We start from the raw sequence: 14,866 nt of genomic DNA, 5'->3' as shown, positions 1-14,866 counted from the left end.
CCGTCGTCACAAGATCAAAAGCCAAGTGATACAGCCAAGTCCAACAAGTTCGAACAAGATGATTCTATTTACCAGGAGCAGTGTCATGTATGTTGAGACGAAAGAAAATTCTAGAAACTGTATATAATCAACAGTCGCCCCAACGGCAATGCCCGCAGATGGTGATCGTAGCAAGCCCCTTTTTTTCCAAGCAGGTTACTTGGAACACCATATTCTATAGCAGTATATCCTATTGCATCTTTGATTGAAGGTTTGATCGACTTGTTACACAACTATAATCGAGAGAGTGAGCGGGTATTTTTTCCATCGTCCCTACCCGTATGAAATCACATAACTTACCAGGGAACTAGAGGAGTGTCCAAGAAGTCGATCACTATCACTGTCCCAAAGTTATAGAATTGCCATACTACGAGGCCGAAGCTCCGGTAAGGACCACTCACGAAATAATCCGCAACAAAAGTCCCGAGAACCATCCCATCACCACGCGAAGATGCTGCGCATGATCGCCGTCCCGGGGCCCGAGCAGCCGCGGTACCTCGGCGATCTTCTCGATGGCCCCCTGAGGCGCCTAAAGAGAACGAAGTCTTCGGTTTCCTCGGAGAGGTCGGCTACCTCGCCGCCCCTGTCCCGCACGAGCTCCAAGGGCATATTTAGGCCCATGCTAGGGAGGAAGCCCTCGTCAGGATCCTCCTAATAGGCTGTCTTCTACCAAGTTGGATTTTAGTTATTGGACAGCACGGAGCCAATATGATGCGCCTTTGATTAGGAAGGCAGGTTAATATGCCTTCCAATTACACGTTCGTCTTCGGCTGCACGGCACGCGAACTTTCTCCAGGCTGGATTTCCTGGATATGACAAGGGCCGGACTAGCTGGATTAACATGTGGTCAGGAACTATATTTTATTGACAATGTCTGATACTTGCGAAGGGAAATTTTCCAAGAATGGGGTAGAGTTTCCCTGGCTGGATTACTCACAGCCCGGGGAGTGGAAAGCAAAATCAATGCAACAAAACTATGCACAATTTCAAGTATCTTTAACCAGAACCTTGAACCAGTTGATGATGACTACTGCCTGCTTGCAACATAAAAACCATGAGCTCCTTTCCCCGGTAAAAACTTCTTTCATCTACGTTTACTAGCCTCGCCTTGGACCAAATCTGGTGGCTCTGCCTAACAAAAAGTTAAAAGGGGGGAGGATCAATGGGAACGAAAAAAAAGGGGGCCAATCACCCAGCAGAGCGCTTCTTTAATCGCAACATGCTAAGAGTAACATGATATGACTCTTCGTCCTGCGCATATTTAGTAGAATATCGCAGTTGCAGCGAGCTGATCTGTGGTTTTGCAACGCGGATGTAACTAGATGAAACGAGGACCTATGGGGTTTCACATTTCGTCTGGTCTTTCGACATGACAGAAAAGCCAAGTCTAGGTCAACAAGTCAAACATGGACATGCACCAAAATATCGGTTCGGGCTGCCATTTCTATCATTTGACATCTATCGAGCCGTAATTGACACTTTGTAAGATCGGCAGATCACGTACGTCTCGGAGTCGGAAGTCATGCTGGGAAATACACAATATCAAACCAAACTATTCAAACAGGATCTGTGGATATCTGATTCCAGAAAGGTTTTGTTTGGATTGCCTCAAGGGCAACTAAAGAGAATGTTTTGACGAGGCTGCATGTCTCACGCTCAAAACAGCATATTCAGCTGAGGGCTAGGTAGATGCTGGCTGCCGTTCAAAAAGTCCATTGCATGTCGTGACGAGTCATGATCGAAAGGAATGTCCTCTGTCCAGAGGTAAGGGATCACACAGAAATGATAACCGATGGACCAGGCCGGCCTGTATTACCATATCGGCTCTTTTAGCTAGTCTGATGGAAATGGCAGAATGACTGTCGAAGATGTTAGAGGGAAATATGTTTGTATGTGATGGCCACAGATCCGATCCCGCGATGTCTAGCATGATAAAATTCTACGTCCTTGATACGAGCTCCTTCGGGCACTATTACACCCTTCTCATCTGATCAAGTAGGTTGCCAAGAACATGCGTATCACAGGAGACTCGATTCCGGCTATCAATGCTGCCTTGGAAGATATCTTGAAAAAACATCACATCATATGTTTAACCTCCTGGAATCACATAGTTGATCCTACTTGTCTGCAATATCCATTTATTCCAGTAACGTAATGACAGATTCCTGTGCGGCTGAAAAGAGAAGTTCTTTGGTCGACTGCCAAGCCCTTTTGCCATCCAACTGCCTTCCTTCATTCCGTCGTGGGCGGTATAAAATTATCAATAAAAGGGTTACTCGGGGGCAGGATCGAACCAACAAAATGAGATCGGAGGACCGCATCAACGGAATGGTATTTTCCCGTGCTATCTCGTACAGCGAAAAGGGGCTTGAAAACATTTATATACCCTGTTGCCGGATTTGGTCATCACTTGATTATTTTCCTTGCTTGGAAAATGCAACATTGATTCTGCCAAGCAGTGAAGCGACCGCCGCACGTGACGGTATAATATCGTGTAGCTTTTGCCCGCATACCCGTAGTGGCAGCCCGACAGGCCGGACTGTATATGCTGGGAAGTGATCGGATTAGCGATGGGATTGAGGGTTGGTTATGCGTGGAAATTGATGAGCATCGACTCATATCCAACTTCAGATGTGGCTCATTCATACCATTCAGTCACGTATATAAGTCACCAATGTGAATCACGTAATGTCAGTATCCATATGCTCTCTACTATGGGCGGCCTTGCCTTTCCTATCTTTCATCCACTCCTCACTCCAGGCTGGTGGCGGCACGGTGCGTGTAGACGATGAACATCGTGGCACCACTCAGACTGCTGAAGGGAAGCCCCTCTTTGCGGCCCAGTCTGAACACATTGCTGTTGAAGGTGCATACCTCATCGCTTTCAAGGGAAACTACAAATATGTAAGCCACACCTGCTTTCCCTTAGGGAAGACATGCTTCTTTGTCGAACTGTGTTCTGACTGAATGATCGCCATTTCAGGATGATGGGTTCCTCACAAAACTGTCCGGCAAACTCGGCATCCAAGCGTCTCTGCGGGTGGACCTGACCGGCGAGGTCTTCAACGGGATCTCGATCCAGATCAGCCGAGACGGCTACGTCGACGATGTAGAGGACACCCTACCAAAATCGCAACGCTCGACGAGGTCCTTGCCGTCTCCCCCATGCGCGAGCACCCCAAGCCAGAGCCCCTCCCCGCCATACTCCATGGCGACGACCCAGCCCTCCTTTCTCGCGCTTCGTCGGGGCTGTTCAAGAGACAGCACGTAGGGCAGAACAACTCCCAGACTGAGCATCTGATGGCCCAGGTCGACCAGGCCCACGCAGCGGGCTATACAGGCAAGGGCCAGAAGATTGCCATCATTGACGCATGGGTGAGTCCTTAACCACGAGCTATGTTTTCCAATCTAAGAGCGGCAAAAGGCTGGCTGTTCTGCCAGGTTCTTGAAGGAGCGGATTCGCTAACCGCGCCTTTCTTGGTATGCAGATCGACTACACCCATCCCGCCCTCGGAGGCTGCCTCGTCTCCTCCAGCCGCGAGTGGCTCGAAGACGACGACAAAGCCAGCCCGGACCCCGAGTGCAAGTCGCACGCCACCGCCCTGGCCAGCGTCATCGCCGCCCAAAACGGCGGCTCGTCCTTCAGCGGGTACGGCGGCGTGGCGCCGGGCGTCGAGCTCGGCAGCTACGCCATCGCCGGCTGCGCCCACGGCGGCAACGACGAGAAGCTCATCCAGGCGCTCGACCAGGCGCTCCAGGACGGCGTCACGGCCGTCGTCTACAGCATGGGCTCGATCGACGGCTGGGCCGACTTCGCGCTCAACCTCGCCTTCGATGCGGCGAGCCGGCGCGGGCTGCTGATCGTGGTCGCCGCGGGCAGCCACGGCGCCGGGGGCGTCTTCAAGACGAGCCGGCCCGCCGAGGCGGCCGAGGCGCTCGGCGTGGGCGCCGTCGACAATACCCATTCGTATACCCTGTCCAACGTGTCCACCTACAACACCCAGAGCTCGGGTGGTGATGGTGAAGGTGAAGCAGTCGAGTTTGCCTGCCGCGATGGCGAGCCCGGCCCCGGGGCGGCTGGGTGGAACGATATAGTGCCGCCGCTCTGGTTCGACCTGAACATGGACGACCACAGCGACCATTGCAGTAAGTTATTCCCCGACGACGTGCCCGACCTGAGCAACCGTCTCGTCTTGCTTCCGCGACCCCGCAATTACTGCTCGGACATCGAGCTCGCCGACCGCGCCGCCGAGAAGGGCGCCCGCTACGTCATGATGGTGGACCACGACGCGGACCAGCGCATCGAAATAGTCCGCGTCAACGCGCCCGCGCTCCGCGCCATCGCCTTGACCAACAAGCAGCAGGGCGACGACTGGCTGCGGCTGCTACAGTCGGGGGCCACGGTCACGGTCAACATGGCGGCGCCACCGGACAGGGTGCGCGCGCTCGTCGACAAGAAGGAGTGCGGCAGCCGCATGAGCGACTTCACCGCCTGGGGCCCGACGTACGACGGCTACATGCCCACGTCGGTCTCGGCGCCCGGGAACGACATACTGACCACCCGGGCGGACGGCGGCTGGCTCGTGACGGGCGGCACCTCGCTGTCGGGGCCCTTTGTGGCGGCCGTCGCGGCCCTGGTCGCCGAGGCGCGGGGCACCCAGGACTGGCGCGTGCTCCGGAGCCTGCTGAGCACGACGGCCGCGCCGCTCGTCCGCGCGGCGCCGCAGGACCTCTGGGACCAGCCGGGCCTGGAGCGGGCGTCGACCGCGCAGCAGGGCGGCGGGCTCGTCCAGGCCATGAAGGCCATCCGGGCGCCGTGCGAGATCGGCGTGCACAAGATCCTGTTCAACGACACGGCGCACCGGCAGAAGGCCGTCTTCACCATCCGCAACCCGACGCCCGACGCCATCACCTACGACCTGGGCAACATCCCCGCGGGGACGGTGTACCCGTTCCGCCCGGGCACGTGGCGCCTGGGCAACTACGGCGCGCTCACCAACGACGGGCTCTACACGCCCGACTTCGCGGCGTCGCTGTCGTACCCGAAGACGGGCGCGCGCGTGACCGTCCCGGGAAACGGCGGGCAGGCCACGGTCGAGGTGGCGGCGGCGGACCCGCCGGGCGTTAACAAGACGCGCCTGCCCATCTTCTCGGGCTGGCTGGCGCTCAACGGCTCCGACGGCTTCGACTACACGATTCCCTACATGGGCCTGGCCGCCGGCAGCCTCGACGCGACGCCGACGATGCACACGCTGGCGTGGCAGCGGCGAGGGGATGACAGCACCATCGAGCCCGGCGGCACCGTGACGCTGCCGGACGAGGCGGTCAACTTGGCCTTCGAGCTGGCACTGATGCCGCGGCGGGTGGTGACGGAGCTCCGGGACGCGGCGACGGGCGCGACGCTGGGCGATCCTCCCATGTCGTTCGGGCTGATGGCGTACGCCAACGGGGGCCGGTGGGGATGGGGCGGGGACTTCAGCAACGGCAGCCGTGTGCCGGCGGGCGAGTTCGTCGTAGTGGCCAAGTCGCAGGCGGCGTTCATGTCGGGCGAGGATAGGTCCGAGTGGCAGCAAGCGACGTCGCCCCCGGTCAAGATCAAGTGGACTCGCTGAAGAGCAGAAAGACTGTGCGTGGTTGTCACGATCTTCGTGTACTTACTTTCACTAATGTGGTAGCACACACGTCCCAGCTCATGTGAATATGGCCTACCTCAATAATGTTACTATCGAATCAAAGAGTATACACGTGATATCTGATGGATGTAATACATTTACGGCACACACTGAAGGATGCCGCACAAATGGCCCCAATGCTGTGCTTCAAATTCAAAGTAAACGCTGCTTTGTTCACTACCTGGCAAGTCCAGATAGGCAGCGGTAGAGAAGCTCTCTGTCTTTCATGGTAGCCTGCAGGCCACATGCGAACATCACTGCCTCAGTGCTGTGGTCTGCATGGATTATTAGCCTTCCAGCCCCTAACATAGTAGATGTGCATGCCGACTTCAAGTCAAGCCTGATTGCAAGAACACACAAGAGACCGTCATTCAGCTCGTTTTGGGCTTGTTGTCCGTGTGCACACGCATATGAGAGTGAAACTCTGAGGATAGGCGTGCGAGACATGGTTTCCATCTTCCTGGCTGCGAGGCATCGTGGGATGCGATGCGCGACAATGATAAGACATATTTTAAGCGTCGCATACCCATGTAATTTTTGGCCCGACGTGTTTGCTTCAATACGATTCGAACCAAGGTTCTGTTTTCCTCAGCATACAAGTAATCTCACATGCCACGGACGGCCGTTCGACGATGCGACATTGACAACAATTAGCAATGCATAACAATAGACCTATAGATAATAAACCAACCTCTAATACGAGGTGTAGTACGGTCACGCGGGGAAGGACTGATCACATCAAAAGAAAACGGTAACAAGCGAGACGGACTTGAAACTTCTATTCAGTAGAGGCGGGAGGAATGAGGAAATCAATTGCGGTGGTGAAAATGAACAAAAATCAACAAGTAAAAAGGATGTGAGAGCGAAAAAAAAATCAACTTAGCATCTCTTGGTTTCGATCCAAGGACCTCCGGGTTATGAGCCCGGCGCGCTTCCCCTGCGCCAAGATGCTTCTTTCAGTTGATGATAGAAACTGTGTTATTGGCATATATGAATGGTTGTGAAGATATGAGATGACAATGTGGAGCAAATCTCGTCGCTGACTGACCGTAGATGGTGCTTATGGATACCTCTGTGTGCTGCTTATGAGGATGTGGGCGGTTGCAGGCTGGTAAACGACGTTTGGCGACAATAACGCTTAAACTGACAATGATTCATTCACATGTTTGGTACCGAGACCGAAGAGGAGATGGGAGAGGCTGCGAGAGACGTGACCTAGAACCCCCATCAAAGGCATCCTGGTTCCGGTGCGACGGGTGTCGTTGCCGGTGATACCATTTTGGCAAATTCATGTCGTCGTCGTGGGGGACAGACGGACGCTCTTCCGCAACGATCAGGACTTGCACTGGTGTGCATTCACTCACTCACGCCCCATACGACTGACTGACTTGGCTGACTGACTACTAATATCAAAAACCGTGCCGACGTTGCAAGATTGCACTGCACACATAGCCCAGACCGAGCGACCATTTCAATCGGTCGCCTGGTGAGTGAGACCTGCGGCGGGTAGGCAAAAGAAAACGAAACGTGAGGCTTGCGAAATCATCGCCAATCACCCGAGCATTGTTCACTGACCCTTCTTTCTAAGTCAAAGTGAAAAAATAGGGCAGAGACAAGACGACAGAATACCGTTCATTGTTCCACATGGGCCCCCCTCGTCTCCTAATTCAGCGAAAGGACAGTCCGGCGGGTTTCTTCTGAAATACGAAAGCGGCCGTGATCAATGACTGAGGGGTAACCTAGAGTATGGTGAGGGGCATTTCTCCTACGCTGAAGCGAGGTGGCTGACGATGTGGGAAAGAGACGGGATAATACGTTGGCTCAGCACACAAAGCAACTCAGGGGCTGGCGGGCTGGCTGGCTGGTCGGTTGGTGTGACATAAAACAAATTGTACCCCTTTCGTCTTTATGGCTTGCATTCACTGGTAAGAGGAATGAAGTACTCGCTTATAGAGAGAGAGAGAGAAACTCCTACTCGGCTAGCAAACCCTCAACTCGTTTACCTGTCTTTTTCCTGGTTGCATCATGTGGGCGAATCCGGATCATGCGGACGACGGTTCCGTCACATCCATCTGCCACTCTGCCTCGTGTAAGCCGCGGGTGTGAGGTTTCGCCGCTCGAAGGGGGCGGCGCGCGCTATTTCAAATGGATGGTATGCAGGGCGGGGGGTTGTTATTTAGTACATGTAGGTAGACCGAGCTGTGAGGGATCTGCCGTGGAAAGTCCTGAAAAGGGAGCGGTTGTCCGTCCGGCGAGAGGATGGGTCATTTTCCTTTTACTATTACTTTACGCAATGGAACGAACGGCTAGACCTCTCATCGTTGCCAATCCAGTCAGGGAAGGGGTTGTAGTGGTGCTGTAGGAGGGAGGAGCAAAGAAAAAATTAGAACAGTCAATCAAAGTGGTGTCCACAAGGATGGACGGACTACTGGTTTGATAAGACATTTTCTTACGCAGACCACCGATCATTTTAGGTAGGTGAGCAAGTAGGTTTACTAGTCGGCTGTAGTGGGCCGAGTATTGGCCCAGAAGCCGAGTATGTAAAATGGGGAGTATATTACAGGCATGTACACTGTGACAATCCTCGTGTCAAACCTGGAGGATGTACATAAGGAGACTGCGAAACCGTTTGGGTGTGTGCGGTGTCGAACGGGACGGGTATTAGTCGGGCGGGACCGCGGACGTGGAAACAACAGCATCCGACAAATGTGAGATTTCACCACCACCCCTCCAAATGAACGGTGTGCGTGTCAAATGTGTGAGTGTGTGCGTTTGATATCGTTCGTATCGACAGTCAATGCTGCGTTGCGTTACCTGCCTGGCCAGGATCATACAAGTAAAAGTGTGTAAGTGGACGAATGGGGAATCAGGCAGAAGGTACCAACCAGGAGGCGCGACTTCAAGGGCCTGGTTTGGGAATTGGAGGGGAAAAAAGGCAGACCACAGTGCCTCTGGACGGTACAGTACGATGTACCGCCGTAGAACCCCGCAGGCCACAGGGCTGTTCCTAATACGCTGGTGAGCGAGCGTGAGGAGAACGGAAGGCTGGTTGATGGTTGTTGGGAGTATGGGACAGAAAACGAACTTCCTCGTTTCGCCTGGAACAATCATCTCAAACCACCTATCAGTCAATGAGTGTGCACCTGGTGTGAAAGTAGAAGCCGGCTTGGCATGAGAGGGAAGCTGACTTAAGCCTATCGAGGAAGTATCTGAGTTACCTTCTGATTGGATGATACGGATCTCTAGAAACATGCCCTTCAAGAATGTGCCCAATATCAGAGAGCGATATGATTACCTCCAGATTGGCGGACTTGTTTTAAGTACACAATTGTGTACACATGAATCTACTAACAATAGTTGAGGTTTCGTGACGGCCCGGTTGTGTTCATTTTTGGGCATTCGAGGACAGAACCTCCCTGACTTATTAGACAGCGAGGGCGAGGTTGCCTTGTTCCCGTGAATAGAGTCAGACGGCCGATCAAAGTCTGGGCAAAAGGACAAGCACGTCCAGATGTCATAAGGAAGCAAGCTCCCCACCGGCGGCAGGTGGTCATCAGCTTCTGACACCGATATCCAATTTACACCAGACTACTGTTACTTACATACGACCTTGACCTTGCTCCCTGCTTGTTTGTATCGAGAGCTTACGGTGGCTGGCCATGACAGATGGAATTTCGTGCCGGTGAGGAGGCAACTGCGGAACCAGTGCCAGTAGCCAGGAGCCCCTTGCGACGAACAGCACCGCTTGTTAGTCGTTGGCTGATAGGCGCCCTAAGAATATAGCTCGATTTCTTAACGCCGAGGTAAGAATATCGGCCACCCGGCAGGTAGTTGGGGGCCGGAATATCAGCTAGGTTTTCTCTCATCCACCACCAGGGGACATCGGTTGTCGCGAAAGGGATGTGAGCGATCTGGCCATCTGGTGATATTGGGTCTGGTCGAACCTGTTTATTCGTTCGATCGGTGCGACGCTTCACCGATCTGCCTATGCCGTTTCTGCCCAACATCTACGCGCGGCATCGTCCAAGAAGGGTGCGCGACAACTCTCGAGGCCAGGAAGCCGTCGTTCCTATCCACGGCCCACGGGGAATAGTTCCCCGGTGCAGTTGGTCCGAGGCTGGGCTGGGTGCTAACTGTCCACGGCTGAAACCATCGGCATAGCCAGGTTCTATGTACGAGCGCAGGGCGCTGCTCACTTCACCTTTGTCCGTGTTATGTGCCGAGCATTCTGCTGCAGGTTTCAGTAGTCCAAGCCAGTTGACTGACGCCGGTTGCGACTCTGCCTTTAATGTGGCGGGATTCGGGACGCGCAAGGGTGCGCTGCTGACTGCAAGTATATTAATTAAGGCTGATGTTGTGTGTACTGAGGCCGTGTAATGAGCGGTCCTATCTTCTCTTCGTTGCATGGATGCTGATGTGTATTGAACATGCTTGCTGTAAGTAAATTAATTCGCGACAGTCTGAACTCGTGATGGTGACGCAATCCAGAATGGAGAAGGTAAAAAAAGGTTGCCAATTTGCTTTGCATCTAATTGCACCGCGTCGTGATGGGTAGTCCATCGTGGTGCGTTTTTGAGTTTGAAACTGTGGTGCGAGACTGAATCAGCGCTGAGCGCCGGCTCTTACTGCAGCTAGATATGTAAATACATAGTGGACTCTAGCTACAGTCTGGGCCTTTCGATTAGAAGGCTACCCGCTGGCTCGCTCGCATACGCATCACAGATATGTGCGTAAGATTGCTTGAACCATTCGCAATAGATTTGGGGACAAGATCGGCCGGGCCCTCTTGTTTGTGATTCTGCACTACGACACGGCGAAATGCTCCAACGACGTAGTGTACATGGTCCTGTAATCATCATAGGTCAGTATTTCCAGACGCCATCACTCACTCACCCCTCTTAGCCCCTGCCCCAGCACAGCTAGGTAGGCAGGTATCGCAAGTGCATGTGTTAGGGACGTCGTCTGCCGCCGCCGCCCAAGGCCGAAAGAAACCATGAAAAGAGCTTCTAAAGATGGTCCAGGCCGAAACACAGGTATGGACCCCCGTTCATCCCGGAGCGTCGAAATAAAATAATAAAAAAGGGCGATATCACCTGTCGTTCTGACACCCGAGCGACCCTCATGCAGGTAGGTCCTCATGCAACGAGTCATTGGCAGCTGAAATTTTAGAGCGTTGGTGGTGACTAGGATAGGATCCGAAGGGTATCGTCCAGCTTCGGTCAAAATCCTTGGGATTCGAAGAGGGGCTGTTTTTTGTCGTAGGTCGGAGTTCGGTGCGAGTGAGTCTGTTGTCTCTGCCTGTGACTGACTGCCTGGCCAGAACGAGCCACTCACGCGAACGAAAAGCAGGCCGCTATTACGCCTATTCGGTAACCCTTTCCACAGCAGGCCAATACATCTGATAAAAGCCAGCGTATGTGATGAATGTATCAGCAATGTGCTCTGGCGCAGAGAAGACAAGCTCCTGTTGGTACAGCCCCTCCTTGGTAGGTACCCGGGTACCCGATATTCGACCCCTTGTCACAAATCAGGTGGGAGACAGGGTAGCAGAATTCCGCCACCTGCCGCAGCAAGCAACTACTATCGACGCGCCACAACCCCCTTCAACATGCTCCAACTGCAAACATGGAATTGTCGCTGGAAATAGCATCGTACCATACACAGAGGTGTGCTTGATTGCATGGCCATTAGTGAGCTCAACTGAGTATGGCACGATCTACTCAACTACAGATTACTTCATCATCCAGGCCCAGGTCCATGCCGTTGTCTGTCTCGACCTGAGATTCACGGAAATGCATCCGGCTGTCTAGAGCTGTGATAGTGAACTTGTTTCATTCATTGCTCCTGTCCTTGCACCCCTATAGCTTCTGGTACTGTGGCTTGAGTGCGGTCCGGGGTAGAGGGTGTGCCATTAACAAAGTTTCCCTGCGTAGCCGGACTGCCTGCAATTCAATGGATTAAGGTCTTCACAGTACAGTACGTAGCGCATTACTTCCTACCCGTAGTAAGATGCAAGTAGGTACCGTTGTAGTCAGGACATTCCTTCCATCCAACCAAGCGCAGGTAGCGTGGGCAGGTCTTATTATTAGGTGCTGTGCTGTCGGGCGGTAGGCTTCTGGGCGGCGGGTGATGATGATGCCGCTGAAAAGAATGGAATCCAGCATCCACTGACACTCCTTGTACTGAAGGCAGGCATGATCATCACGACATTCCGAAAACCTGTCCCAACCCTGCAACGTCCACCTCCAGCACCACACTTGGACACTTGGGATTATTAGTATTTTTATAAGATACTAGCGGCTGACCGATATGGGAACGCAACCTACATACGGGTATGTAAATACAAACTTACAAATGGTCACTTGTAATCCGACTAATAGACAACACACGTATATCATACCTAATACACTATGACACGGGGGGAACCGGCTCGCGACAAAACCATAGAACAAAAGGGTGAAGATGCATAAGGAGTACCACTGTTGTCCTACTTGAGAGCAATCGCGGTTTTCATCAGGTATACTCGCTATATACACTGTCGGCCTTGTGAGCCTATCAGAGAAGAGCTATCGAGTCCGTCCGGTAGGCAATATATCAGAATGCCTTGGCCCTGTACATTAATATTTTACATTGCTGGCCGGTATGGGCGCCGAAACGCATGGGTGTCAAGGAAGAGCATGATGTGATTAGTTGCCCCATTGTCAAATCGGGCACTTCGAGGGCGACTTGGCCGACATTTTCAGAGGCACCGAGCTATTAGGTTTGGGGTTGACTTCCGAGTCAAGACTCAAGAGCAAAATTGATTGTATCAGACACGAGAGGCCCACCGAGGCAGAAAAGAGGTATGCAATACTGGCTTGTTGATTAATGTGCAGTGTATATAGATAGCCATTAGGTTGTTGCCTTGGGGGCATGCCTTATGCAATGATGACTGGCTTCGATAATTCTATCGACCATTGGCCGTGGGACCGTGACCGAGGTTTTTTCTTTTTTTTTTCTTATTAGCGATCGTCTTCCAGAGTCTACCGACTAGCCAAGCGGGTCATGTTGCGTATCTCAATCGGCGAGCGAGGAAGATTCGTATGTATGTTGCAGGCATGTAATACGCACACGGACGTAGGTCATCGTAGATTATGATTGACGAAACGAGCTGCAGTCGAGAAGTCTGCGGTGACCCTAACCTAGAAGGAGAAGAAGAAGCACCTCGTGTCTTGGTTGGCCTAGCCGACACACTTCGCACTCGTGATATCCAAGGCCAGATTCCGGTATCAAAACCCAGCGAATACATGGACACGGCCAGGGCCATGTCCATCCGAATGGAGACGTCGGTGGTTAGTTAGTCATGGGTCTGATTGGCCAAACAGAGTAGCAAGCGGATGATGACGGCGCCGCGTACCCAACAATAGAGTACTGTACATTCACAGACTCTTGTTTTGCCATATTCAAAGAAAGCAGCAGGCTACCTAGAAAGTATCTACCCGGCCCAAGGTAGTGGTGCTTGAGAAGTGCGTGGAATTATCCGTCCACGGTCCATGGGTCAGCCCGACTTGCTATGAATATCATCTCACAAAAAGGCGAGAGTTAGGCGCCTTCGCCGGTCTGCCTGTCGTCGTCTGGCCCGTTCTATTACTGGCTGGGCCTTCTCGGAGGAGGGGAGTACATTCGATTCGATTTAGATCCAGTCATCAATCGAAAGGGCGGCCGCGCAGGGTAGGTGAGGTATGTAATATGTACATACATAGTGTATGCCGCCGCGAAAACGCCAATGACAGGCAAGCAGTATCATCCTCCATTAAGAATACTCATCAGCTCCAGGATGACGCCAAGGATGTACGCATAATGACCCTGGCGAAGCTGGCAAAGGAGACTCCGTGGATACGCATATTCGAACGCTCTTCCTGTCCCTTACGCGTGGATCGCTCTCAACCGTCACGCCCACTTACAGGCATGCAAGCACAAGATCTTTTCTTGACCGACAAGATTATTAATGGATGGTCGTATCATCATCCGCCAGCCTCCCCCCTCAATGAATCCTATTCGATCCATTTTCAGCAAATCATGCCTGCCGGTATTGATTGACTCCGGTGGATGGATTGCTTGGAATGTCGGAGATTCATAGCGCATAGCGTAACACCTAAGCGGTGGACACTCCGATATCAATCGAGACGAAGTCAGTTGCCTGGATTGGCAATCAATTGCCTACTTACGCTACCCTACCCTGCCCTTGTCACAGGCAGCCTGCAACTTACACATACTTCGTCCGTCCTTGTGTCTCGTGCGCGGCCGCGTTCCCAATTTGTTTCCGGCCGATTGCGGGTGCACGCAGCGCCAGAAACACGTTACCGAAAAGGTAAGACCGGAAAGCCTTTTCCCCCCCCTTCTTCCTCCTTGCCTAACATACTTGCAGTACGTGTATGCTATAGCATGGCATGGCATGGCGGGTGCCGCAGCGGACGCCCCTCATCATCAGATCGAGAGTGATGAACATGAACCAAGCGAGCTCTCGTACGCACTAACGCTTTGCTGTTTGTGGCAGCATCCACGAAAAGAGCCAGGTAGTCCGTAGTAGGTTGCAATCAGAACAACAACAATAATAGATCGCCCACACAAGGTCCATGTTTCAACCATTGATTGATGACAGTGAACATGGAACCTTGAATACGGGAAAGGAGGCATGACGACGGATGGATGTAGGAGGAAGCTATGTGTCTCATATGTACTATCTTGTCTTGGGCACGATGCACAGCCAGCCGGGCCAGGGCCTAAGGGCCAAAGCCTGCCTAGCACCCAGCCAAGCCAGCCAATGAGTACTCCGGCAGCCTGTAGCACAGTATCTCCCTGCGCATATCTGCACTACATGTATATAGCGTTTTCGCCTCGGCTGCGATTCTTGGGCAATCCGGCCATTTGCTAGCTACACGGACCTGTGCGCAGGCATCAATCCAATGACCTCTCATCTCGTTCGGTCCTTGGGTGTCTTAGCCAACTACACGCAAGGAATGAATACAAACAATCTCGACGGCAGCCCAGACTATTCTCTCTGTTGCAGGTTGTTGTTGTTGTTGTTGCATGGTCTCTTTGCTCGTCTCGTGTATAGATTCCGGACTTGTATTGAACATCCACATAACCTAAAATGAGGGCCGGGGTTTCGCCCA

At 52.9% G+C, this 14,866-nt stretch overlaps 2 protein-coding genes across 2 annotated transcripts; both read left to right on the top strand.

The window, feature by feature from the left end:
- Positions 1-490: 490 nt before the first annotated feature.
- On the top strand, positions 491-694 carry PG994_003878 (uncharacterized protein; the record flags this gene model as incomplete). Its single annotated transcript, XM_066855287.1, has 1 exon — positions 491-694. One exon carries the CDS (start codon positions 491-493, stop codon positions 692-694), a length of 204 nt encoding a protein of 67 aa, XP_066719565.1.
- A 2,033-nt stretch (positions 695-2,727) lies between these two features.
- Positions 2,728-5,651, top strand: PG994_003877 (subtilisin-like serine protease; the record flags this gene model as incomplete). Its single annotated transcript, XM_066855286.1, has 4 exons — positions 2,728-2,943; positions 3,023-3,148; positions 3,187-3,414; positions 3,528-5,651. 4 exons carry the CDS (start codon positions 2,728-2,730, stop codon positions 5,649-5,651), a joined length of 2,694 nt encoding a protein of 897 aa, XP_066719564.1.
- Between the last annotated feature and the right edge of the window lie 9,215 nt (positions 5,652-14,866).

Source organism: Apiospora phragmitis, assembly GCF_038363925.1.
Source record: "Apiospora phragmitis strain CBS 135458 chromosome Unknown utg000004l:1.0-3135199.0:1.0-3139288.0, whole genome shotgun sequence".
In the NCBI taxonomy this organism is placed as follows: Eukaryota; Fungi; Ascomycota; class Sordariomycetes; order Amphisphaeriales; family Apiosporaceae; genus Apiospora; species Apiospora phragmitis.
The sequence above is the reverse complement of the archived record's forward strand: the minus strand, read 5'-3'. Positions and strand labels throughout refer to the sequence as shown.